Source organism: Chrysemys picta, chromosome 5, assembly GCF_011386835.1.
Source record: "Chrysemys picta bellii isolate R12L10 chromosome 5, ASM1138683v2, whole genome shotgun sequence".
Classification (NCBI taxonomy): domain Eukaryota; kingdom Metazoa; phylum Chordata; order Testudines; family Emydidae; genus Chrysemys; species Chrysemys picta.
Genome location: NC_088795.1, coordinates 61050371 through 61074051, shown reverse-complemented (window position 1 = coordinate 61074051; position 23681 = coordinate 61050371). Strand labels below are relative to the sequence as shown.

General features: G+C 41.4%; 1 protein-coding gene across 42 annotated transcripts in view; it reads right to left on the bottom strand.

The window, feature by feature from the left end:
• TRIM2 (tripartite motif containing 2) overlaps nt 1-23681 on the bottom strand; it is a 110298-nt gene that overhangs the window by 69481 nt on the left and 17136 nt on the right. For 4 of the 42 annotated variants that reach the window (XM_065597839.1, XM_065597850.1, XM_065597840.1 and 1 more), the window contains exons 1-2: nt 18867-19003; nt 2301-2383 (exon numbers count right to left, since the gene is read on the bottom strand). The exons of 7 other annotated variants lie outside the window; for them this stretch is intronic. Coding sequence is in view for 2 of the 35 variants with exons in the window: in XM_065597873.1 (XP_065453945.1) it covers nt 18867-18896 (30 nt within the window). In the remaining 33 variants the exon portion in view is untranslated. Of the gene's footprint in view, nt 1-2300; nt 2384-6700; nt 8437-9019; nt 9079-9231; nt 9577-18866; nt 19006-23681 lie in introns of those variants that run through there. 31 more of the 42 variants (XM_065597853.1, XM_065597861.1, XM_065597843.1 and 28 more) reach the window with 21 other exon arrangements.

The following is a 23681-nucleotide window of genomic DNA, read 5'->3' as shown; positions in this document are numbered from 1 at the left end:
CATGTTTAGGAAGATTAATAACACTCAGACAAATAAATCTATACTGAGAAATCAGTTTGCTGAACTTCTATACTATGTATTTAAAAATGAGCTGAAAATAATTCCATCCATTCCATTGTTTATGGTGGATCCTCATTGCAAAATATGCATAATTTAAGAACTGGAAGTCAACATCCACTGTCATGTACAATAACTCATCTGAAATTGTGCCAAGAAACTGAAAACATTAAGAATGTTTTTAAATGGTAGAGAATGAAAAAGCCCTTTTGCATATAGGCAAAAAGGTAAGAGAAGACTGTGACAAGCATTCCACTCTGCTCATTCTTTAAGAAAAACTGTACTTTTATATTTCCAATTTGAATGAATGACCTCTAATATCTTATACACCTCTCCTTCATACTCTCTTTAATCTACCATATTTTATTGTCTTTTAGGGACCAATTTATTCAAACTGATTTGTTTAGTAATATTTCCAATCACAGATAGCAGCTATTAAATTTTTTTTTAAAAGTCCCTCCCACCATTTCATTTATAAATCATTTGTTTTCTTCTAGTGACCACAACATATTCCTAAAGTAAGTTATCTAGCAGTTCTTGCTAACTGATGTTAAACAGTGCATAGCTGTTTGTTTGCAAACTAAATTTAGTAGTCTAGTCTAAAGTAGGCATTTTCAAACCTGGGTTTATTTTTATGTCTGTATTAACTAGATCACCATGTAGAGAAGTAAGTGCCAGAATACATACTGTTAACATTTTTCACATCTGAGATTAGTCTCCCTCTTAAATTAGCTGCGCTTCATTTAACTTTACTATTGCTAACTAGCACTAAGACAGACACAGCTGATCACTGCTCATCCATCCACCTTTGTATTCATCACATCATCTAGTCTAGGTTTTTAGTCTACAACTCTTCCTTCTTATTTGGCATCCATTTGGGAGTTGTTGCCCCAGCTGCCTGGGTGACCTACTGGTGAACAGGCAAGCTGCCCAGCTCCCCTGGTTGGCTGGATCCCTGTCTCTCAGACATGATATATTCTATTATGATGTGGCAGGTCATGTTATTTATTTTTATATTTACCTTATTTTCATATTATAACAATTCCAATAGGAAATGACCAGCTACCAAGTCAATCATCAATTACAAATGACCACTAATGACAGTTACCAATGAAGAAACTAAGTACCAATTACCGAACTAATTATAATAGTAATTACTAATTGCCAGATAAAGCTATAAAATTGGTGATTGGCATTCTATTTTATAGATTATAACTGCAAAGTAATTAAACACCAATTTAAAAAATATAGAATAGAAACATTTAGACAATTGTATTATGCAGGGCCGGCTCTGGCTTTTTTGCCACCCCAGGCAAAAAAGCCTCCCGCTGCCCCCCGCTGGGGAGCGGGGCAGGGGAGGGCAGCGAGCCCGGCCGGGGCCCCGCTCTCCCCGAGCACCGCCCCCCTCCAGGTGGCACCCCAAGCACATGCTTGGTAGGCTGGTGCCTGGAGCCGGCCCTGGTATTATGACATGTCATAATATAATACGATATGACATGGCAAATCATGTCATGACATAATATAATTGAAATACTTTGACTTTTATAGTCTATTGTATTAGAATTTATAATATAACCAAAAGTCAATAATTTTGCAATGCAATAATTTCAACTTTATTTTGGATAATATTACAAGTTGGATTGAAAAAAGTAATAGTGTTGATGTAACATATTTAGATTCCTATAAGGCATTTGACTTAGTATTGCATGACATTTTAATTCAAAAACTGGAATGATACAAAATTAACATGGCTCATATTAAGTGTGTAATGGATAGTTCTCAAAATGTAATTATAAATCAAGAATTATCATTGAGCAGGTGTGTTTCTTATTGGTCCCAAAGGGATTGGTTCTTGGCCCTACATTATTTAACATTTTTATCACTGATCTAAAAGAAAACATAAAATCATCACTGATAAAGTTTGCAGATGACACAAAAACTGGGAGAGTGGTCAATAATGAAGAGGACAGGTCACAATACAGACTGATCTGAATCACTTGGTAAACTGAGTGCAAGCAAACAATATGTATTTTAATACTGTTCCTAGATGTATACATCTAGGAACAAAGGACTTGGACCATACTTACAGGATGGGGAACACTATCGAGGGAAACAGTGACTCTGAAAAAGATTTGGGGGTTGAGGTGGATGCTCCCAGTGCAACAACCTGGTCAAAAAGGCTAATGTGATCTTTGGATACATAAACAGGGGAATCTTAAATAGGCGTTGACAGGTTATTTTACCTCTGTATTTGGCACTGGTGCGACCACTTCTGGAATACTGTTGTCAGTTTTGGTGCCCACAATTCAAGAAGAATGTTGATAAACTGGAGAGGGTAAGAGTGGAGCCATAAGAATGATTAAAGGATTAGAAAATATGCCTTATAGTGATAGACACAAGGAGCTCAATCTATTTAACTCAAAGAGAAAGATAAGAGATAACTTGATCACAGTATATCAGTACCTACACAAGGAACAAATATTTGCTAATGGGCTCTTTAGTCTAGCAGAGAAAGATATACCACCACCCAATGGCTGGAAGTTGAAACTAGACAAATTCAGACTGGAAATAAGGCACACATTTTTAACAGTGAGGGTAATTCATCATTGGAACAATTTACCAAATGTTGTGATTTAAAAATTGCAAGTGATGGAGAATCAATCAAGACTGCATGTATTTCTAAGAGGCTCTAATTCAAAAAGAATTATTCTGGGGAAGTTCTATGGCCTGTTTTATACAGGAGTCAAACTAGATCGGGGTAGGCAACCTATGTGGCACGCACGCAAAAGGCGGCATGCAAGCTGATTTTCAGTGGCACTCACACTGTGTGGGTACTGGCCACTGTTCCAGGGGGCTCTGCATTTTAATTTAATTTTAAATGAAGCTTCTTAAACATTTTAAAAACCTTATTTACTGTACATACAACAATAGTTTAGTTATATATTATAGATTTATAGAAAGAGACCTTCTAAAAACGTCAAATGTGATACCGACACATGAAACCTTAAATTAGAGTGAATAAATGAAGACTCGGCACACCACTTCTGAAAGGTTGCCAATCCCTGGACTAGATGATCACAATGGTCCCTTCTGGCCCTGGAATCTATGAAAATAATTCAATAAAGCTGAAACAAAATGTTTCTAATTTTTCCTAAAAGAAATTGTAGAATGAAATTCTGCGGGAAATTTTTATTTTTTGTTCCAGTTCAGTATGAAACAATTTGAAATTTCAGAATTTCCTGCAGAACAGGATTTCCATTAAGTATATATGACTAGAACCTCAGCATCACAGTTTCATAGCTATATACACCAGTTCACTGATTAAATGTTTCTCCACTCCATGTATGGCTTGTCTAAAATAAATAACAGGGTTGCCTCAATTCTAACTAGAGAAGCATAAGTAAACATTGTTAATTCAACATATTAAGCATTACAGGATAAAAATTAAGCGCATGGAAGGCTTTAAATAGGATACGATCAAGTTTTATGTCTTAAAAAAATGTATTTAGCTGACACATAATGAAGGGAAAATAGGTCATTTTTCTTAGAATCCTGAAAGTGAACTTTAATTCCTTTTTTATTTTTCTTCCCTTTAGCAAACATTGATCTGGTTCCAGTGATTCTATAGAACGAACCATTATGTCTTCATGTTTCTTGCTTCCTTGTTTATGCACAAACATCGTTAATAATGCAATAGGAATATGCACATCACTTTGAGATCTAGTAATGGAGAGCTTGGTATTATTAGGGCTTTGTCTGGCAAAAGTTATATCTAATTTCTGCCAAACGGCCAACAAAGCATAGGGGCTAGAATTTAGAGTTCATATGTAGATCCATCAATATTAGTGGCTATTTGCCTTTATTATGGAGTGCTGCATGTGCCCTAAAAAATATTTAAACCAGAAAAACTAATCCCCACCACAATATAATCATTTTAAAGGTAAATTAAGTTCTGGGCCCTAATAACTCTATGTCCCTTTTTACAGCTCTGACAAATCTGTATAATTTTGCTGCTGTAGATACATAAGCAAATAGTGCTAATCAGCTGCATTAATTTCCCAAGGTTAGGCATATTTTATTTTGAAGAGCTGATATACTTGGTGAATGATTAAGCACAGTCCTTTTAAATTAGGCTCAAGGACAAATCCTAATTTACCATACCAAGCATTTGTTTTTGTGCAAGACACAATATAGCATGTTTACCCAAAACAGTATATATTTAAAGTCCCATGCAGCTGGACAAATTTCAGCTTTCATGTGGGAACAAATGACACTGTTCTCAGAGTTAGGACACCCTGGACTGAAGTGGTTCATTTTACTCATTATTTCCCAAGAAGGAATCGGTAGCAACAGAAATATAGTTATATAAGCCACTGAGTCAGAAATTTGTTATGAATTAACAAATTTTCCTGATCAGGCAAGGACATACCCAGTATGTCTTTGCGATAATTTTAAGCACTGATGATCCAGAACAATCCAATCTTCAAGCTAAAAATGAGATCACTAGACCAGGAGGCCATGCCTGGAATACAGCTTGGCCAGGTTCACCCAGGTAAGACCAAAACCTACAACCCATTTTTCCTACCAGATCTGCTTGGTAGGCAACCAGACAACCAGGAGTTAAATGGTGGATTGAACAAGATTAAGCCTTAGAAAGGGAAGAAGAGCATTATGTTAGTTGCCCCTCGAAGACACAAACACTCTCTGTTGGTGCCTTCACCTTTTTTTTTAGTACTAAAATTGTGAAGCCATTACTCCAGTCTGCTCAAGTTACTGTTCCCCAGCACTGTTGTCTATAAAACCATGCAACCAGCCTGCAAACACACAACTATATAGTGTATTAACTGAACAAGTGAAAAATACTTGTACAAAAATTACAGCAAGTGCTGTTTAGAGCAGAAAATTAGTACAGAAAATTAGTAATTTTTTGGCATTTAAGAATTTGATTTTCAAAAATTATGCACCTGCAGCTGTGCGCAGCAGAATTCACACAGCATTCACAGCTAGGAAGCATGCACAAATGGCTAGTACACCTGAAAGTCAGGCCCTACCTGTTTAATGTCAGTTAACTATAAGCTTTCTGAATTAATGCAATATGGTTGGTTCATGGAAAAGAATTTCCATTTAAAAAGTTGATATTTAGAACAAAACTATTTATCCACCACCAATTCTCATCAGTAAATGAGTACAGGGCACATGAATATAGCATCAAATATCATGGTTTAAAAATTCCATTTAAAAACAGCTGTGAGGACCACCCATAACATAGGCCAGAACCAGACAGAATGCAGTGGGTTTTGTCATAAACCCCAAACTTGCGAAAGTTTATGAAAAGGTTTTCTGGGGTTCAATTAATGCTTCAGTGTATCTTAGGGGGTTTGGAGTAGGCCTGAGCCAGACAATTTTGGGGGGCGGGGGGCGAAGGGAGGGAAAATCAGCCATATGCGCCCAGAAAAAGAGGACCTGCAATTCTTTATCATTAGCGATCCTCTAGCTTGGTGCAGGAGTCCAGATGGACTTCTACCCCACCTTCTCCCAATGTATTCAGCAGTAGCTGGATGCTCTTTTCTCAGTGTTCCCAACCCCAGGAATTAAAAACAAACAAATAAAAAAAACGCACAACACGAATTAGTCTCCCCCCGAAAAAACCCACAACACTGGCTTAAAAATAATGAGTTTAAAAAAAAAATCATAATACATTTTGGGTTCTTTTCATTTGCCTCTGATTTTTTAAGACGTTAGGGTTAATGTTTTTAAGCTCTTCCCCACAACCAGGAGGGTTAGAAGCTTTCATTTATGTATGTTGAGATTCCCATACAAATCACTTGACTCCAGGAACTGGGACTTTAAGAAAAATGCCAACTATTACGAGACCCATGATAAAATTATGAGAGATGCCAACACTGTCTTCTCAGCTCTTCAAGGGGTTACCCAAAAGGTAGCCCACTGCCTCAAATTCCACATTCCAGAATCTTCAGTGGGAGAGGAAAGGATCTCCCCTCCCCCTTTCTTTTGAAGCAGGATCTGGAAAGGTTTCAACAGTGCCCACTACATCTCCCCCTGTAGTACTATAGGGCATCCCCCAGCCCTACAGATCCCGTTAAGTATTTATTTATCAACTATGTTATAATCTTCACTTCAGTCTTCTGATTTGCCCACAGAAAGTTCAGTATACCTATACATGGTTTTTGCCTGCTGCGCCTGTTGAAAGTTTGACCTCAAAGCTATGGCTTTCCTTGTTTCACAAGCTGATATTGGAGCATATTTCAAGGATAAAAGGTTTGGGAGCGGGAAGTTAGGTTGTTTCGTATTGGGAAGCATCAGATTCAAGGGTACAGTATCTAAATTGATAAGGCCCAAAATTGTTACATGACCTTGGTCTCTCTTATATCTATCCACAAATTGTCTGAAGCTCCTTGTGCACTGTATGATCAAGAGAAATAATAAAAAATAATCCCAATCCATCAGTATCAGCAGACAAGCAGCAGTTATTAACCTTGCAATGAGAAACTAGCCTGAGTCTGTATGAAGAACAATTGGTAAGGCAATGGAATTTAGTTCCAAGCTTCCAAGGGTTAAACAACAACAGGAGGTTGGGAGGCAAGAAAGAGGGGAGAACTATTTTTAAAATTCCTAAGTGTACCTTGATATTGTCCTGTCAAGTGTGCAGAGTCATGTTCTTTTGTTGAATAAATGGCTTTGCATTTGTTTCACATGGAAGCTCCTGGGCTTTGCTTCAGTTTTTTTCTTTTAACATTAAGTAGCAGAAAACATTTGTTTTCCTTGTCACGTCCTGTTTATGTAGCATCACACAATCTCTCTTTGAAAAGCTCGCTCTTCCAGCACTCGACACACACAGTTGGTCAAAACATTCACTGTTGTCTTTTCGCCAAGTCTCAAACAGTTTCTGCACAAATGCAGCAAAGGTTCTGCCAGGAAGGATAACAGCACCTAAACTTCCAAAATCATATTGACATGCCCATCAACAAAAGGGGTGTCAAACTGCCAATACTTAACTGTCTACAATGCCCCAAAAGAGGAGAAACAACACAAGCTGATTTTTTTCTTTCTCACTCACACAGCAGAATCCCTGACAAAAGTCACAGCAACCAAGAGTGGATTCTCACCACTTCCAGAAAATACCTGAGTGAAAATTAACACAAGGATAGTAGCAAGCAATTGTGAAAGAACTTACAGTATTTAGAAAGACAATGGGAGAGGGCTGTTGCTACCTCTCCTTTTTTTAAATGGCTGTCAGCTGAGCAAGGAAACCACCGGAAAGGCTTTTAGTTTCCCTCTCCCTCCTCACTTCATTTATTCCTGTAGCTCTGCAGTCTGAAGAGATCTGAAAGTTAAAACTTCATTCCCTTATATTTCCAAATGGTATGTCAGATTGTCTTTGGGGCCATACCAATGATGTAATAAAAATAAACAAAGGAAAAACAATCTAGCTTGAGCTGAATCTTCTTAACCCAGGATTTTCTGTCAAAGCTGTTCTTATGTCAGTCGCTTTCACTTCCAGAGCATTAAGTCATCTGTTTTTCATAAGCAGAAAATTGCTGCTAAAGCTGGATGGAACATACTGCCTGCTTTGCTTGCATTCTCCAAATACTGGCCCCGCAACTAATCCAAGGTACAAAGACTGAAAAGCAACAGCCAGCTTCATGAGCTGTTCCAAAATGGTCTCATGAGTGCAGAGGACTAAATGTTCCTATAGGCATCCTCCAAAGGCAGACCAATACAATCATGAATGAATTTATAAGGCGTTGGCCCATTTTCCCCTCTGCAGCAGTAAACAAATCTCCCAACCCCATCAACATAAGCAGCCCTTCCAGAGGAAAAAAAATGCTAATCTGCTGACAGACTGATCGGCAATTTGGAAAAATAGCTCATTATTTACAAATGGGGAAGTGAATACTGATCTACTTACATCCTTTAAATGTTTGGGGGTCAACCTGGAGGTCTTTCTTGGTCAGGCAAACTCTCCCTCAAGTCTATGGAGGAACCCTAGAATTTAGCCCAGCAGCTAGCAATTATTAGGCTGGGTATCTTTTACTAAAAGGCAAAGTAGTAACATTTTGAAAAGCACCTAAATCCTGTTCAAAGTCAATAGAAGCCTGAATCATTTGCATTTTTCAAAAAAATTACCCCATATCATCAATCCCTCAAAGGTTCAGTTAACATGTCCAAAAGTCTGAGTATTTATCTACATTTTCTGATACTTTAGGGCTTACATATAATCTGCAAAAGATTTTTAATGGAGTTCTGCTACTCTATGATGGATAAAGTGGCATAGTTGCTTTTAATTTAGGTGGGGTTTGCCCCTTGCTTTTTTTTTAACTGAGGAGTGTAAGGTCTGGTCTAGCTTTTCTGGAAGACCTGCAAAGGATATTAGAGAATGTGTATTAGGAGTACAGTATTCAGACCCTAATTGAAGGGGCAAGTGTTAAACCTTTAACAGAAACATCCTTCTTCCAAAGCATCAGTTAGACATTGCAAGTAAAAAAACAAAACAAACACTTTAAACAGTCTGCCTAAAAACTCCTCCTCCTCCCATTTGCTCAACTTTCCATCTTTTGTGATGTTATAATTACACTAGTCATCTAGTCACCCTGAACTTTTCTAATATAGATGAGACATGGATTTCTAGTGTAAAACAAAAACAAAAACAAAAAAAAAAAAACAAATCTAAAAATAAACCAAAACACAACAACAACAAAAATCAGGCAATCTTTAAACATTAGGGAAAACAAGCAATCAAAAAGAGCATACGCCCATTTCCCTTCTCCTCCCCCCTTTTTTCCTTTAAAATTGTTTTTAAAAAATAAATAAATAAATAAATAAAAATCAATCTTTAAATGCATTTCATTTTAAAAAAACCCAGCCCCCACAAAAACAAAACAAGGTCTCCTTTAAATGTATTGCAATTAAAAACCAGCAAAAAAAAAAAAAACCACCCTACCATATCTGGATATTATGACACCAAGAAATCACCAACCATCTGCACAAAATGTAGAAGAGGCTCTGACTGGATTTTAGCTTTTCCTCTTCTAGTTCAGTTCTCCCCCCCCCAATTAAGCTATAAATGAGAACATACTTTAAATGCCACTGCCATAAACTGAGCTTAAAGGGCTTTTTGGGAGGGGTAGAGCTGAAAAATGGTTAGTCTTTTACCTAAATAAAAGTAAATGGAAATAGTTGGCAGCTATGAATCATCCCATTGCTGACTAGAGAATGAATGGAATAAAGTGACTTCATTTAAGTTTTCTCAGTACTGATATTTTTCGTGCAGTCAAAAGCTCTGATCCTGGTGCAGTGATTTGTAGGACAGAAAGGGTTTCATTTTGTAGGTAGAAGATGAAGTACTCCTTTCAGCATGGCTTGCTGGGCAAGTCAGGGCATCTTCCTGGTTGTCACGGTACAGGGCAAGTTCAATGATTGTTACTTTCAGTGATTTCCCTTTTTATGGTCGCACAAACTTTCATTGACATTTGCAGTGTTATTATAGGTGCATTGGTCCTAGGATACAAGAGAGACAAGGTGGGAGAGGAAATATTGTCCAGTAAGAAATATAAAAGATATTACCTTACCCACCTTATGTCTCAAACTTTAATTGAGACATTAAAGTGAATGCAATCAACCCTTTCAGTCTGAAGCTGTCGTGTCAGCTGAGACTTTTTTTCCCCTTGCAAGGAAGACTGGGAAAATATAGCTAGTTTAGGTTTTTTTCAAGATTAAGAAATACCTATTGTGTGTGTTCTCTTAAAGGAAGACTCCAGTGTGTTTACATTAAAGGCTGTCTAGAGAAAGAACTGTGATGAAAGATTGCCTCATTAATATTCATAACCAGAACATACTAGTTTAGAAAAACTTTTTGAATCCCAAGTGTCTATTTGATAGCTCTTATTTTACTGCTTGGAGGCCACCATTTTTATGGGGAAAAAATAGTGCTTCTCTTATTTCTTTCCCTTCTCCCCAGAACTCTATCACACCACACATTGACAACCCAGCATGCAATATGGCATAGGCCTGGCCTACCCTGCATGGTTAGGTCAACATAAGCTGCCTTGTGTTGACCTAGCTGTTGAAGCATCTTCACTTAAATTTGGTTCCCACCAATATAAGTGCCTCTATATGCCAATTTAGTAACACTATCGCCCCAAAAGGTGTAGAGATACAGTCAACGTTATCAGGTTGATGCAGTGTCAGTGTAGACACTGCGTTGCTCACGTGGACTGTTACTGGCCTCCAGGAGCCATCCCACAGAGCCCAACACTGAGATTACAATTGATACAAGCATTCTTGGTGAGGACGTGCACCACCGACCCAAGGAGCCTAGGGTGCACATAAATGTGGCAGTATGCTGATGTAAGTTACTTTGACATCATTTTGTAGTGTAGACATGGCCATAGTTTCTCTCTACCCCACCCAGGCCTAAGTCAGCCATTGGTGAACCTCTCGCCTCCAGACTGATCTTGGATCATATCTATTCCCCACCTGTACCTCTCCTCTGGACACTGATATATAGGGTTGCCAACTGTCTAATCACACAAACCCAAACACCCTTGCCCCGCCCTGCCCCTTCTCCGAGGCCCCACCCCACTCACTCCATCTCCCCTCTCTCCATCGCTCACTCTCCCTGGGCTGGGACAGGGGGTTGGGGTACGGGAGGGAGTGTGGGCTCTGGACTGGGAGCCCCCTGCGCCCCCGGGCCTGCAGGGACATGCCAGCCACTTCTGGGAGTGGCGCAGGGCCAGGGCAGGCACGGAGCCTGCCTTAGCCCTGCTGCGCTGCCAGACTTTCAACGCCTAAAATCTCCCAATTTGGCTTCAGTAGCCTCCAGGAGATAGGGTGTGATTCCGGGAGGGTTGGCAACCTACACTATGCTATAGGTTTGCTGCTTGGTTTCTCACTCCCTCTCTCCTCCACCCAAGTGTCTAGATCTTCCTTGGAAACTCCCTTCCCACCTCACTTTCTACTGGTTCTTTCCTCTCAAACATGCCTTTCTTTCTGTTTTCTGGAGGAATTAGATGGGAAGTGTTTACTAATGCACTGGTAGGAGAGAATTAGTTGTGGAAAGTTACATACAGGGAAACTTGAAGCATAAATAAAAGACCAGATAAACTATTTTCTTCCTGCCAAAATAATGGCATTTTACATACATTATGTTTTATCCTTTAAATTGACCTTCTCATAGTTAGCAAAGAAAAACAATTATTTGCATGGCAGAGTGGTGCTCACTAGAATAGGCCAAATACTTTAAGGCTTTATTCACTAACACAGGTTCAAGTAAAACCTGTAAATTCACCTCAGGTTTCAGAGTAGCAGCCGTGTTAGTCTGTATCCGCAAAAAGAACAGGAGTACTTGTGGCACCTTAGAGACTAAAAAATTTATTAGAGCATAAGCTTTCGTGGGCTACAGCCCACTTTTTTGGAAGCATAAGAAGTGAGCTGTAGCCCACGAAAGCTTATGCTCTAATAAATTTGTTAGTCTCTAAGGTGCCACAAGTACTCCTGTTCTTTTTGTAAATTCACCTCAGTGTCCCCAACGCTTTTTATTTTTCCACAGACTTTCAATTTTTTATTTGAAAGAGTGTTTACAGAAAGTAAAACAAATATTCACATTCAATTCAGAGGCTGAAATTTGTTCACAAACTATTTGTTGAATCATGTTCAAGAATTGACAATCAGGGGTTCTTCCATCGCTGTTGTATAGTAAAGACTTGCATTGACCTAGTGATGTCTACACAATGGCTTAGGTCAGCTTAATTACATTGCACAGGGTGTGAAATTTTTCACAGCCCTGAGACAGGTAGTTAAGCCAATCTAACTTTGTAGTGTAGATCAGCCCGAGGGTTGAGTTTCCAAAACAAAAGTGAAAGAATTGGAACAGTACATGGCAGAAGATATTATATTATCTTGGAGTTACACGTTGCAGTCCTGTCTCAGTCTGTAAGCAACCAGCACTCCTGTTGATTTTAACAGGATTTTTTTTTCTGAATAAAACCTGCAGAATTTCAGCCCATGAGATTACTGAGACATTCTTTAACATTTGACAGGTTTCAGAGTAGCAGCCATGTTAGTCTGTATCCGCAAAAAGAACAGGAGTACTTGTGGCACCTTAGAGACTAACAAATTTATTAGAGCATAAGCTTTCGCGGGCTACAGCCCACTTCTTCGGATGCATGCTGTAACCCACGAAAGCTTATGCTCCAATAAATTTGTTAGTCTCTAAGGTGCCACAAGTACTCCTGTTCTTTTAACATTTGACTAACACCTAGAGAACCTGGGCAATCAGGTTTGATCTATATGTTTTCAGGTTCTGGGAGCCTCAGCACAGAAGGGAGCCCCACAGCTATTTGATTCCATGTAGCAAATGGTAGCATGAGTCTTACAACTTAATGGGCATTATACAGCCTGTGTTTCTCAAATACCCACACAGGGAAATAACAGCGACAAGGGGGAAAACCTGAAAATAGGTTTGATAATTCTTTCAGACATTAGGAACCAGGAGAGAATGCAGGGAGCTGGCTGCTCAATTAAGGACATTTTCTTCTAGGAGATTAAATTGCTGCTTTCCCCTGACCTCTGACCCAGCTCCCAGGCAAGGAGGAAGGAGATGGTAATATTTTAAAGCTCCTTTCTGGATGAAGGAGCAGAGGCATCCATAAAATTTCCTACCTAGTTTAGAATCACCCATGCTGGGACTGGACTTTACTTTCTGGGACTGGTATTGGGATAGTTGCTTCGTACAGAAATTCTGAGAGAAGAATCTGAGTGGGCAGTCTGTAAGTTACAATAAAGAAAAGAACTTTAACTTTACACCATTTCTGTTGGCTTAAACACAGAAGAAGTTGGCTCCTTGTATTGTGTGTTTAACACTGTATGAATTATCAATAATTTGCATTAATGGAGTCCAGTCCTGCAACATGCTGATTTAAAAAGGAACTGAGAGCACTAGAGGACTGATTCTGGTTCCACCCTAGCCTCTGTCAACTGTCCTGGTGTCATAGAGGGACATGGGGAAAATTGCTCCAGCTCAGCAGCAGTGTATAGCCAATAGAAGTGGCCTTATGCTCCTGCTGCCCTCCCCTGCTTTGGAATATCTGGCATAGGGGGCATGCCAGAGCACAGCCAGATAGGAAGGACAAATTAAAGATAGGAGGGAGAGAAGTCATAGCAGCCAGTGTTATGGAGGTTCTGGCAGCCTTGGGGAGACTGCTGTAAGTGTGAGCAGTCCCATACTGTTCTAACTTATTCCAGAGGCCATGTGAGCCAAGAATTCAGGCAGTGCAAAGATGATATAACACCGCTTTTGCTCTCCTTCCCCCTACAGGCTGCTACCTCTCTCCGGAGTTTAGCTGTGTGAATAGCCAATTTTTCAGTTTCGTGCCTGAACTTAAAAAAGAAAAGAAAAAAATTGTTTTGGGTCAACCCAAAACAAAAGATTTTCAAATTTTTCAGTAATATGAGAAAGTTAAAAAAAAAAAGTGTTGGGTTGGACAAAATGTCATTTCATTTGATGTTTTTTATCTTTTTAAAAATCAAATTGAAACAAAATTCAAAATGATGTCATTGAGTAATTTAAATTTTTCTGCTTTTTTTCCCGCACTAAACAATTCAGCAAATTTGACACAAATTTGCAAAATGTTTTTGTTGACCAGAATCTGCTTTTTTCGGGGGGGATTTTTGTTCAAAAACTTTTGCCCAGCAAACAATTTCAGATCAGGCCCAAAGTGAATACCAATTTGAAACTCTCTCTTCTGTTTTTGTGGCAGCATAATTGGCTGTAAATTAAAGGAGGGCCACTTGCTCTTGCTGTATCAGTGCCAGCTGAGCACTACACACAGTGCTTTTAAAAAAAAGAAAAGATCATATGCTTAGGATGCCTTTAGATTTTTTATACTGCCAAAGATATGTCCCATCTGATGGGCAGCAGCATCCACTCCCAGTATAGTTTAGTAATTCCTATGTTCCTAAGTCTGCTGTGTTGTTTCCATTTAGGAACCAGGAAAATAGATCCAGAAAAGAAAAGTAATTTTAGACAATCCTAAAGGCTGAAAAAAGCAGATTCAGGTCAACTAAAACATTTTAGACAAAGGCTTTCAAAACTTTACTGAACTTGAGTGAAAGCTCAGGTTAGTTCCAAGTCGATTTGCCTTTCCTTGATTCTAATGTACAGCACTATGAACTAGGGCTGGGTGGACAATGGCTGTCTTTCCAGTCACTGCACTACCAATATTTAACTCCTGATTTGCTAATGTGCCTTTTGATAGTGTGGTTGGATTATAAAAGGGCCTAAGCTTATTCTATTCCTGACATCCTGTGCAATATAGCTGCACATTTCCTTTGCTCAGCAATGGCTAGTTGTGTATCGTGTTAGTCTGAATCTGTAAAAAGCAAGAGAGGGTCCTGTGGCACCTTTAAGACTAACAGAATGGGACTGAACTTGCATCCCTTCCACACCTATAAATCCCAGTGTGAAAGCAGGATTCAGCTCATTGACAAAAAATACTAGTGAGAGAAACAGTATGGCCTGCAGAAATGAGCAGATGGGTGAGAATCAGGAACTCTGTCACTGACTTGCGGTCACTTCACCAGTTTCTCTCAGTTTCCCCCATCTACAAAATGGGGATATCAGTTCTTACAGGGAGATGTGAAGCTTAATTAGTTAATGCTTGTACAGTTGTAATGCAGTTGTAAAATACAATGTCAACACAAACTATTATTTTAGGACTAGCCTCCTCTTTCCATCCCAGGCAAACAATTGGAAGAAGTTCCCATGAGTTCAAGCCTCATCTCCCCTATCCCAGAGCCTCCATTAAAAAAATCTCTTCATGCTATGTTTCTCTAGTTACTTTGCTGCATCGCACAAAGAAAGCAGAGAGGTGAGTGCTGATGTGTCCCGGATGAAATTTGGGGAAATCCTAGACTGTCACTTTTTTAGTGCACAATTTCTTTTGGGCACTCAAAGTTCTCTGGGTCGCTCATTAAGTCAATTTTCCAGTTATCCTCGGTCATTTTGATGAGACCCTTTGATACCTGGGCAGGTCAGGTATTTCACTCCCAACCCAGCTCAGATTTTAAATTTAACTGAAAAATGATAAAAGTGTCTTGTTTAAAAATATGAACCATCAACACTTGCACTGCATGTGTTAAGGGGCTGCTCCTGCAAGGTGATGAGCACCCTCAAATTCCTGCTTTCACTGTGCATTGAGAGAGCTCAGCATGCCACCAGTTCCAGATCCAACGAATCAAATTTAAAATTGCCTCCTGTTCGTCACAAGAATATCATTTTCCAAGAGTACTGCAAATGGCTTCTAAGCCTGGGAGCTGGTCTGACATTCATTTTGTCAAGAGCTGGCCAGGGGGAAATGTATTAGATCAGACTCAGCTTTACAGACTATGTATTCAGGCATTGGTAAGGATATTTAGAAGGCTATTAGTTAAATAGTCAGGGTTACCGTTAACCCCAAATTAATACTCTCCATTAATTGTTGAAAGAAGAACAGGAGTACTTGTGGCACCTTAGAGACTAACAAATGTAATTGTTGAGTTATTCACAATACAGAAAAAGCTGCTACCTTGCAAATGTACTTAAAGGCAAATACAGAACCAGAAGAATAAAGGTCTGTGGCAGACCCAGCCGTTGGAAGCCGGAGAGTTTGATTCTACTCTCAGCTCTGCTGCAGACTTCTCTGATGGATTGATAACAGTTATAGGCTTTATAGGGTATTTTAAGGCTCAGTTAATTAATATTTGTTACACGCTTTGTTTTCACAGAGTGTCTATCATCTAAGGATGATATGTGGTACACCGTGGTCAGCTCTTTTTATGATGGATGTTGGTGCAATGCTCTGATTTATCAATCTCTTTGACTATATCTGGAAAATTATCTCCCTGTAAGGGTGAGAGAAAGAAATCCATTTTAATCTGCTGCCTCTTTAGACTGAGGTAAATTAAACAGGTACAATTAGCTCCTATTGAGCAAGCCATAATGTGTGGCACTCCAGACATACACATCATTTCTTTCAATAGTCAGACACAATACAATGAGCTTATATATTATTAGGAATAAGCAAGACAAGGGTGCTTTGACTTATCCACAACAACAACAAAATCCATTTTCATATTTGTATCAAGCCTGCTATTCAAGCTGCAATATCTAAGCACTGCTTATATGGAATCAGACAAGACCTATGCCGTACAATAGCTGGCCTGACATAGAAACACCTTATTTCTGTAGTTAGCATTGGTTTGCCTATTATAATGGCTCATTCCATGTACCTGAGTTAATATTTGCTTTAGCATTTCAACAATAAAGCCTAGTTTCTTGAACATCAGCTCACATCCAGCTAAAACATACTAAATGAGATGGTAGCCCACACTTTGACAATTTTTATTTTAAACAAGGGTTTATATTTAATTAAATGAATAGTAATTTAGCCACTATTTTCATAGATATTGAAGCTTAGATGACCCTGTACAATCCAAGCTCCTAGCATTGAGTGATCTTAAATGCCACATGGAAGAATACGAAGAACCTGAGCTAAAGGTGTCAGGCCTGATTCTGAGGTATGGTCAAGCTGTCATGGCATAGAATCCAAGTAGTACGGCAAAGATGGCTATATGCTGATGCTACAATCCCTAGGGAATCTCCCACATTGGGTGACTTTTCAGCTGGCTAGTTAGGAAAGCTTTACTGCAGGCCATACTAGTGAGAACTGGGCCCCCAGCCTTCCTTGAGAACGTCCTTGTACTGGTTGGTTTGTGGCTCAAACTTCATAATAATTTAAATCAAACAAAGTAAAAGTACTTCTGACCTCTGGCTTAAAAAAAGGTTAGTTTTAAATATGGTGAACATATGAATTTACAATAAGAGTCTTTCTTGCCTGGAAACCTTTTACCAAAGAGGAAGAGCTAAAAGGCAGCAGGAAAGGCTATCCTGGAAGTATTAAGTGCTGTCAGTGTGACATATGGAATATTTCCAGCCAGACCAGATAAAGGAAGCACTAAAAATACTGCAGGAATCTGCTCTCCTGAGGTTTCCAGCCCACTGCAGATCTGAATAGTTTGTGTCATTTGGATAAGTAGCGAAACATGTGGGTGTTTCTCTTAACTAAACCCAACCTCTGAGGTTCACTCATCATCACTTCAAATTCTGCTCTCTGATGGGACTTTGCAAAAACAAAAAAACAAAAAAGAGACACTAGTCTAGTGAACTGAGTACCAGACGGAGAGCCAGTCTAAGGCCGTGGCTACACTCGAAACTTCAAAGCACTGCTGCGGGAGCGCTCCCATGGCAGCGAGTGTGGTCCACCTCCACGAGGGGATTATCTTACAGCGCTGTAACTTGCTGCACTCAGGGGTGTGTTTTTTCACACCCCTGAGCGAGAAAGTTGCAGCGCTGTAAAGCGCCAGAGTAGCCATATCCTTAGTTGTAATACTTGCTTTTGCAATGACTTGCTGTTTGGCCTTGGAAAGTCACTTAGCACCTTTGAGTATCTTTACACATAGGTGCTGGAACTAGGGGTGTGTGTGGGGGGGTGCTGCTGCGCCCCCTGACTTGAAGTGGTTTCCATTATATACAGGGTTTACAGTTTGGTTCAATGGCTCTCAGCACCCTCACTGTACAAATCGTTCCAGCACCCCGTGTCTACAGAGCATTTTGGAGTGAGTGGGAGTAAACTTCTCAGACTCAGGCTAGTGCACTTCACCTATTGCTCCAAAAAACAACTGTATAGGCAACGCTTTGAGTTATGGCTCACGCTGTAGCTTGGTTCAGAACCCCTCCAGCCCAAGCCACAACTTCAAAGCTTTATCTATGCAGCTATTTTTAGAGTGCTAGCACAAGCTCTGCTAGCCCAAGTCTGTCTACCCAGGCTGGGTGCTTGCTTCTGCTCACCCCAAAATGTTGTATAGACGTATACCCATTGTGTCTCGGTTTTCTACATTTACATTGGGTTCAAGCCACAAACTTAAATCCAGATGCAGGCTCGTCCAAAGTTCAGAGAGTGTTGGTCTGTACTCATTTCTAAAGGGATGAGAATATTTACCTCACAAGGGTTTTTTAGGAGTAACTAGTTAATCTTTTCAGACCCCTTTAAAGATGTAAAGAACTGGCTAAGCACTAAGGATTATTTTTTAGCATATTGAAAACCAGAAAAGATACACTTGGGGATCCAGAAGGCTAAACCCATCCCCACTCTGAGGTCTCCGGCTTCATGGAACTGCGCACATTTCATAACATTACGCAGCAAAGAATATTAAAATTGCTGAGCCTGTATCCTTTTTTTAGTTAGTAGGAATATATCTTAGAATATAACACCTTTCAGCACTTGTATAGAGCATTCATTTTACAGTATCTCTTATCTAACTCTTTCACACTTTTCTGAAGTCCTATTTATGACTACAAAAACTGCCACAATATTGTAAATTTGTGTGATAGAGAACTAGATGCTGATAACTTAAGCCCCATATAGTTTAAACACTGACACACCCCCCAAAAAAAAACCACACACACACACACACCACAAAGCAAGTTTAAATAGCTTGTGTCCAGTTAACGTCATCCTGTTATCTCCCTGTTTTATCCAGGAAGATCTCATTCTCATTTGAAATTAAATAGACTGTTCTTTGTAGCCGTGACATTGAATACAAAGCAGCTGTTCTTTCATTTCATACAGAAGGATATAATTTATTTTAACAACTGCACATCTGAATTGCAATTTCTTACTAGTTCTGCTAAATGTGGATTATCCATAGCCCCATGATAAAACCTATAATGGCACAGTTAGAAGCCTACTTACTAGTGTTCCATAATGTCCATTCAGGAGCATCAGAGGCTGAAATACAGTCTCTGTGATCAGGAGATTCAGTTCCCTGCAGCATTCAGACAATTGGTCCCATTATGGTCATCAGGCGGCTGAGTTAAAGGGTGGCCTTGCAAAAACATAAACAGCTTGTCAGCACAAGCCAAAGAGGCGGGACTGCAGTATCAGGGGACAATGTGAGCCAATGATTAGCCTCTTTAGGTTCTGTTTGTTTAAGATATTGTGTTTCATTCTTAAGAAGGGGAAAGTAGGGGAGTAAGAGGAGCTGACTAGGAAGAAACAATGAATGTTGTGCTGTTTACAACTAATCAGAAAAAGGCTTAGAGCAGAAGGGGGGGGCGGGCGGAAATCAATGTGTCATTTCAGGAAAAACACATTTGCTTCACTTACATATAATCATTTTTAGAAATCTCACAGGCATCTGCATTGCATTTAGCCTGGTCCTGCTTTTAGATCAATAAAAACACTAGGAGCACAGCTGTGGCCTATGTTCAGTATAGAATTTTTTTTTTCTCTTGCCCACACTCTTACAGATGTTTCCAGAGAAAAGAATTGACAAAATTCAATGTGATCTTCCTCCTCTCACCCCTTCCCAGCACACTCTCTTTCTATCACCTTCTTTCCCCTGACAGAGGTTTCTCATTTGCTGTCTAACACCCCACGCTGCCGTCTTGGCCCTATCCATTCCCCTAACCTCCCTCAGCCTCTCTCCAGTCTCTTTCCTCTCCCTTGTCCTCAATACCATATACCAAGCCCTTTTGGTCCTTTATTCATGCTACCACCTTGGTCTCATCAAGTCTCTAACGACCTCTTCCTGGCTAAATCTCAAGTTCTATACTGCAGCTTCACCCAAAAACAGCAAAACGTCACTTCTTAAAAATCAAGTGCTCCGTTGGCTTTCACCTGGTTCTCCTCTTACCTTTCTGATTAATTGAGCTTTCAACGTCTCCTTCAGAGTGTCTGCCACTTTCCATGGTTGTGCCACAGGCTATGGTCTTGGTTACCCTCCTATACTCTGTCTAGGTAGTATGCAACTTCTTCTAACACTTTTATGTCAATGACTCAGTTATGCTCTTCCACTCCTCACCTTTCTCCTTCCATCCAATCACGTATTTTAGACTGTTATTAGGGTTACCATTCGTCTGGATTCCCCCGGACATGTCCGGCTTTTTTGAGTTAAAAATAGCGTCCGGGGGGAATTTGTAAATGTCTGGATTTCCCCCCCATGCAGAGCACGCGCGGCTTACAGGGCAGCCGGCTGGATCGTGCCACTCGCACAGGGCTCCGGCAGCCAGAGCCCTTCCTCCACTTCCCCCTCCTCTCCCCTGCAACTTGAGACCACTCCCCTCCTCTCTTTCCCTCCCCCTCCTCCCCCCCCCCCCGCATTCACAGATCGCCGGCCGGCCATTCGCCTCGGCCCTCCGGCAGTCTGGAGCTCCGACCCTGCTCCCCTCCCCCTGCTGCTGAGCGCGCTGCTCTGCAGCACTCTGTTCTAAGTGGCATGGTAAGGGGGCCAGGGGGTCAGAGAAGCGGCAGGGAGGTTCTGGGGGGGGGTAGTCAAGAGACAGGGAGCAGGGGGAGGGTTGGATGGGTCAGGAGTTCGGGGGGGGCTGTCTGGGGGTTGGGGGTGTAAGGTTTTGGGCAGAGTACAGGTGGGGGGGTTCCCAGGAGGGGGCAGTCAGGGAACAAGGAGTGGGGGGAGGGTTGGGGGTTCTGAGGGGGTGGGAAGTGGGGGGAGTGGAAGGGGCAGGGGCGGGGCTAGGGCAGGACGGGGGCGGGGCTAGGGCGGGGCTCCTCCCGTCCTCTTTTTTGATTGTTGAAATATGGTAACCCTACTGTTATTTGAATATCTCCTCCCAGATGTCTTGTCAATTGTAATATAACCTAGCCCCATCTGAGCTCCTGATCTTTCCTTCAAATTCCTTGTTCAGGGTCAGATTAGGTAATCCACTGCCCTGTTCACACACACCATGATATAGGGTCCCTTGAGGCTCCACCTTCATGACCCTCTCCCAGAGCCATGGCCCACCATTCCCTTCCCAAGAGGGCCTTCTCCCCTCAGTCTCACAGCAGGCCCTTCTGAATCTCGGGAACAAGAAGGATAGTATTAGGAGTCCCCTTTCCCACCTGGACAGTCAGGGTGGCAGCAGGATCCCCCAGCATTTACTCCAGCAGCCAGGGCGTATTTGCTTAGATGGGGGAGTGGAGTCCCCTACAAAGGTGAGTGTTAGACTGAAACAATAGCTTTGAGAGGTGTGAACTACACTATCTTTTTCAATGCGGTGTTAATGCTATCTGCAGACTCAGGCACACATCACTGCATCAGATAAGCTTGAGTCACATTTTCATTTTCCTTCACAATCAGGAGGGATAGAATCTTTTTTTTTTTTAAATGAACACTGGGATTCTGGTGCAATCACATGACTCAGTAGCTGGGTACTAAAACATGGGCCTATAATGCCTATACCCTAATCCAGCTCTGTCCTCTCCACTACCTCTATGCTCTGTTATTTTTGACAACATTTCACCAGGCCCACACATCCAGGCTGTGATAAAATCTTACTGCTTCTTCCTCATAACAGTTCTACAACCCACCCTTTCTTTTCTGTCCAGTCAGCTAACATCATCATCTACACCCTCATCATCTCTAGTTTTGGTTATTGCAGCTTCCCTTGCTCTGGCCTCCCTAATGCACATGTGGTTCCTATCTCATCCATAGAAAAGCAGCTACTAAGATCATCTTAGCTCATCATTCTGAGCACATCACTCTCCTTGTTGGAATCCCTCCACCCATAACAAGCTCAAGATTTTTGTTGTAACCTTCAAAGCCTTTCACAACTCTGCCCTTCCCCATTTATCCCCTTTACTACTTGCATTGCCCCTAGGGTGACCAGATCACAGGGATGAAATATCGGGTCGCGGGGAGGAAGGGGCGGAGCAAAAAAAAATGGCGCCGGAGCAACAACAACAACAAAAAATCAGTTTCGCAGGGGCGGGGGTCATTAGAAGGCCCCAGCCGCGCCGCCAGGTCGTACACAGCACCCCGGCCGCGCGCACTGGCCACCCCAGGGCAAAAGGTGGCTCCGATGCAGAGGGGGCTGGGGATAAAGAGAGCATTGGGGGGGACTGAGAGGAAGCGCTGGGAAACAAAGAAGTCCGGGTGGGCGAGGGCGTACGGCTCCAGCGGGGCCCCGGGCAAGGCACAGGCTGGATGGGTGCAAGGAGGCAGAGCCCTGTAGCGGGACCGGGCAGGGACAAAGCTGTCTCTCCCCTGGAAGCGGCTGCAGGAGCCCCCGAGCCCAGGGAGCAGTGGCGGTGCATGGGAGCCGGGGACCCCAGGGGCAGCGCGGCGTGGCATGGGTGTGCAGAGGGCCGGGGCTGGCACAGCTGAGCCGCAGTGGCGTCCGGTCTCCCGAGGGGCTCCCCAGGGCTCCGGGCTGGGCAGCGGGCGGGAGCCGGGGCTTTTCCCGGCCCCGCAGAGCCTCCCACCCCCCAGCCCGCCCTGGGCACATGCGGCACGTCCCGCCGCCGGCAGAGGGAGGTGGATGAGGGACAGTTGTGGAAATTGATATTTATTTATGTAATTACAAAGCAATACAAAAAATTATACCTATATACAATTGTTCCATACATAACTATTTTATGTATTTGTTTATCTCCCTCTCATCCATATGGCATATGTTGCTTATTCTCTTCTACTATTAGATCTTAGGGGTAGGGACTGGCAACAAATATCCGCGATGGATTTGTATAAGGTGCACAAACACTGTACCTGAGTTTGTGGCAGAGCTGTGAATAGCTATGAACAGACAGTTTGTCTGTTTGTAGCTATCTCATCTCTGATTTCCATGGCAATTTCTTTAAGATGCTAATGCAGTGTAGCCACAAATAAAGAAACAAAGGAGAGTGCAAGAACGAGCTGATTGAGTGGATTATGCTGAAAAGGCTCACTCTTCAGAAAAATTCATTCTCAGTAGAATTCCTTCAACACCAATGGAGTTATGCCAAGGATGAATTTGGCTCCTTGTCCTTAGGGCCTTGTCTACCCGAGGAAATTTGTTACTGGTGCTATCAACAGTGTAAGCTCAAGTGTGGACTGAGTGCTTGTGTTTTTACTGGCTAGTCCTCTGCTGAGTACCCTGGGAGATATCACTCTTTAAACACGTGATCCAAAAGCTACTGACCCCATGGCAGCAACCACTAGTGCACATCTCTAAATCTAAGCTTGTTTGTTTGTTTGTTTGTTTGTTTGTTTGTTTGTTTGTTTAAATATTTTCTCACTTGAAATTGGCTTTTTGATTAAATGGACATTTTTGAAAGAAAAAAAACTGTCATAAAAATTGTTTAATTTCTCAATAAAAAAAGAAAATATTTTGGTTTTCTGCAACAGAAACCAAAAAATATTTGATTAAAATCATAAAAAACTCATTCCACACCTCTTCCTGGCCTTTAGGTTTAATCTAGTTTCACCTATGTTCCTTACCCCTTCCCAGACCTCAGAACATGCAGTTTATCTCTACTCCCTCCTTATTCTTCACCCTGGAACCAGAGTCTCCCTTCCTTTTTCCAGGCCTCAGTCCAGCCTGCCTCACTGTTCCCCTGTGCCCCTTTCTTCTCAGACTGCAACCCCACTTCAGTATTATTTCCCTTGTATTCCCAGACTTCAGCCCAATCCAGGCCCCACCTCAGTTTAAATCTCAGTTTAAATCCGAATGGTTTAAATCTCACCTGTTTCCCCATGAATAGCTGTCATGCATATAACTCGGTACTTTTCTTTTCAAGTTGCCCATG